General features: G+C 34.7%; 2 protein-coding genes across 11 annotated transcripts in view; one reads left to right on the top strand and one right to left on the bottom strand.

Annotated features, from left to right (window-relative positions):
* The window catches only part of LOC106876180 (TWiK family of potassium channels protein 18), a 321,498-nt gene that overhangs the window by 82,783 nt on the left and 234,507 nt on the right, over window positions 1-4,208 (top strand). The window lies entirely within an intron of this gene.
* The window catches only part of LOC106876177 (uncharacterized), a 196,406-nt gene that overhangs the window by 163,308 nt on the left and 28,890 nt on the right, over window positions 1-4,208 (bottom strand). Inside the window, exons 2-3 of the mRNA XM_014924608.2 lie at window positions 1,132-1,193; window positions 952-1,013 (exon numbers count right to left, since the gene is read on the bottom strand). Coding sequence (XP_014780094.2) covers window positions 952-1,013; window positions 1,132-1,193 — 124 coding nt within the window. The remainder of the gene's footprint in view (window positions 1-951; window positions 1,014-1,131; window positions 1,194-4,208) is intronic.

Below are 4,208 nucleotides of genomic sequence, written 5' to 3'. Positions count from 1 at the left end.
GGGGGGGGGGAGAGGAGAATAAAGTTAATTATAAAGATATATATAAAATCATGTAAAAATTATTATCCCCAAGTAAGCTACCAGATTTTTCGCCTCACTTCATTCTTTCAGTAATTCCCTTAACCAAATTCTCTTTTGAGAATTAACTTTCTCAGTATTTAGCTATATTTATCTTCTCTCTTTTACTTTCCATTTCTATCTCTAATTAAAATTATTCTACCTCTGTTTCTCATCTCGTCTATTCATTTAATTTAATATAAAATATTTTTCACTCCTGTACCTATATTTAGATACCCCATGTCTGCAAAAAAACCCATTTCCTTCTTTGTTGTGCATTCAGTAATTCAAAATAATACCGCCTTCGTGTTAAAAAGCTTGCATAGAATGAAGTATGTGGTTAGCTGTAACAAATAACTTTTATTTCAATATAATGCGTATTAATATTATTATATTGTTATATTTTAGGATGGTCGTTTTTTTTCTTTTCTTACCAAATAACACATGGCAAGAAAAAAAATGACATGACAATCCCGAAATATAACACTATCTGTTTCAACACACGATTTCACATCAGGAATCTTGAAAAACTAATGCATAAACATATTAATATTATTCTGGGCGTACAATTTTCCATAGTTCTTTATGTGAAAGTGGCATCGAATTTATTATGTGTATCTAAAATATATACAGAAGTCGCAATTGTAAATCGTTGAGGTAGGATACGATCTTGAAGGATTCGAGGAAAGCGACATATGTTGCAAAAGCTATTCCATAACCTCATGGGAAAGTATAAACCTACAGAGTATAAACCAACATATCAAGCGTTAACAGAAGAAATGGTGTCTGAAGTTCGCATTAGTAATAGAAGAGACAGGAAGGGTTATAACCATACCAAATTATTACCGATGTCCGAATTATGATAGACAATCCGCCGATGACATCATTTCGTACAATGACTTCCGAGAAGTGGCACGTTCAGGAATATCACGAAACTTTATAGACTTGAGGGAATCCTATATCCAAAAGTTGTATTAAAAGAAACTAAATAATTAGATCTCGATCCTTATATTGGGTCAATTCAGTCTGACTCTGCTGCAGCTGTTATGACTGTTGCTGTTATTCAGAAGTTACCTGCTGTTGTGACAGTCGCTTTTCAATTACCCCAGGTTTCTCTAAAGGCGAGGCAAGGATAACTATATCATAACAATACTATAACTATATCATACCAATACCTAATGGACAGTTATAACCTCTGCTTCTACTTCAACTCCACCTCATCAAACTTATCTGCTGTGTCACCCAGGTAAATGAGTTAAACGATTTACTGTATTAACTTCGTAAATGTACGAGTTGTAACATGCAAGTATATGCAGATATGTGCATGCGTGTCTGCGTGTTATATATATGTAATACACACACAAACATATACACACATGCACATACATATAACTTAATAATATCGATAAGCTGAGTAAAGTGAACATGCCGAGAAAGGTGGGAAATTCAACGTTTTAATCAGAGTCTTTCTTCAGAAAAAAATTGATAGGGGAGAAATTATTGATAGAGAAGAGAGTTTTACATCATCTAAATATGTGAATGTGCGTATGAGTGTAAATGTTTGCATGTGTGTATGTGATTATATTGGTTATTGCGTGGGATATGTTTTCAATTGGTTTCGTCTCAATTCCAATCTAACTTTACACATCCCCCCCCCGCCAAATAAGCATAAAACTAAGTACTAAGGTCACGAATTTGCAGGCCATGGTTCTATATATTCGCAGTCCAAAAACTGAAGTTAGTAAAAGTATTATGTAGTCAAAAATCATCAGCTCTTGATGACCTTCGAATGATTTAGGTTTTCTATTCCTTGATGTCTATTTGCAGCTCAGTTATATTGCTCAATTAATTTACCACTTCACGAGTCCGAGGACAATTATAATCAATGCCCTTACAGCAAGTTTAATTCTGAAGGAACGGCTATCATTTTCCGTTATTGACATAAGTGATTCTGCTCTAACACAACACAGGAGATTGAAATACCATTCGCAATGAATTGTTGTAAGCTGATAATTAACCACCGTACCACAATACCTTTTACATATATAATCTGTTCGGTAATATATATTTATATCCATATTCAATCATCTAAAGCTATATTAGATTTTAACAGTAAGGTGATCGGGTGGATGTGTTAATGTTGAGGTTTCTAAACGCTCACCGAATCGGTAAACCAATATGGCCTCTCTTATTTAACATTATCATTAAAGCCATTTCTAAACATTCTTTGTGCTTACATCACAATATCAAAACTTATAATTCAATTTTAATAAAGATGTTCAGCAACCGGATATGAATTGAAATAAATAAACGACTTATTAAAGTTACGTGTCTATACATTAGTGCTTTATTACACTTTTTTTCTTTGAGTTTAACTGAATGTGTTTGGAATCAACATACAACTGTATATGTATATCAGTGTATAGATGTGCCTTGAGTTTGTATGAGTCGTTACAGTTAACAATGGCTATTTCGTTATAGCAAATAATATTCTAACAAAGCTGTCGAACAAACTGACAAAGCCTTTTACTTTCACCTTCTCACTCACTCACTCACTCACTTACTCACTCACTCACTTACTCACTCATTCACTGACTCACTCACTCACTTACTCACTCACTCACTTATTCTTTCTTTATCTAACAATGCCAAAATACAATCACCCAATATTTATTTGTTCGTTTGATACCACTTCGAATCTATACTTCATAACAATCTTTCAGTACAGAAGTGAGAAATGCAAATATGATCATTATGTCTTATTTACTTGAGATATGAATACTTAAGTAACAATTAACTGATTAAAAGCGCATTTAGGCTACTTAAGACCAAGTTTCGATTTCCAGTCAATATCATTTTATATCATTTATAACGTGGAGCGAAGGATTTATTTTCAGTATCCATCCATCGTTTTCTAAAATTTGTGCGCCTTATTCCTCATAAAAAGAGGACTAGTAATGTCCTTTCTCATAGCATCTATTTGTCTTCTGACTTGCCCCACTTTTCTAGACAAACGAAGCCATTTAACCTTATTTAGTGAAATTAATAGCTTTGCTATGGCACATGGCTCAGTGGTTAGACGTCAAGCTCACAATCATGAGGTAGCGAGTTCGATTCCTGGACTGAGTCTTGTGTTGTATTTTTCAACAAGACATTTTATTTCACATTGTTCCAGTTAACTCAGCTGTAGAAATGAGCTGCAACGTCACTGGTGCCAAACTGTATTGGCCTTTGCCGTGGATAACATCGGTGGCGTTGAGAGGGGAGGCTAGTATACATGGGCGATTGCTGATCTTCCATAAACAATCTTGCTCGGAATTGAGCCTTGGAGGAGAACTTTCAAGGTGCAATCCTATGGTCATTCATGATCGACAGGGGTCTTTACCGAGTAACGGCTTAGCACAAGGCCTCAGTGTTGTTCATTATTATTTCAATAAATACCAATAAAAGCGCGCAAAATGTAAAGTATATCTTCGTTTTGTAAATTTCTGAGATGACAAGATGAGGAAGTGTAGCAATAGAATCATTTTAAAGGTATGCCGAATTTATGGGTAAAAGAATAGATGTTATGTTCAGAAAACAGACCTAGCTAAATGCTTTTAAAGAAGTGGTATCGGCAAAATGCCTCCATGCAATATGTGGTAGTGTTAAACGAGGCAACGAATTACATCTGCCACAAGATAACAGGTACAATCAATTGGACAGGCTTTCAACGGTTTACGTTTTCCTACTTTCATTCATGGTATTGGTTATCCCATAGATACAGGATAAATCACTTATTCATTGCGCTGCACTGTGCGATCGAATCCAAAACAGAGCTAACTGCGAAGGAAAATCGTTAAGTACTTATCCTGACTTGAGAGTAACTTATCATTTATCTTTTAATTGTTTCAGTCATTAGACTGCGGCCATGCTGGAGCAGTACAATAAATTTGTAGTCGAATGAATCAACCCAAGTACTTAATTTTAGGCATGGTACTTATTATAGTGGTTCCTTTTGCCGAAACGATAGGTCACGGGGACGTAAACACACCAACACTAGTTGTCAAGCGGTGATAGGGAGGGGACAAACACAGACAGAAAGGCACACACATATACATACATACATACATATATATATATATATATATATATATATATATATATATATA

The sequence above is a fragment of the Octopus bimaculoides genome, chromosome 1 (assembly GCF_001194135.2).
Source record: "Octopus bimaculoides isolate UCB-OBI-ISO-001 chromosome 1, ASM119413v2, whole genome shotgun sequence".
In the NCBI taxonomy this organism is placed as follows: Eukaryota; Metazoa; Mollusca; class Cephalopoda; order Octopoda; family Octopodidae; genus Octopus; species Octopus bimaculoides.
The sequence above is the reverse complement of the archived record's forward strand: the minus strand, read 5'-3'. Positions and strand labels throughout refer to the sequence as shown.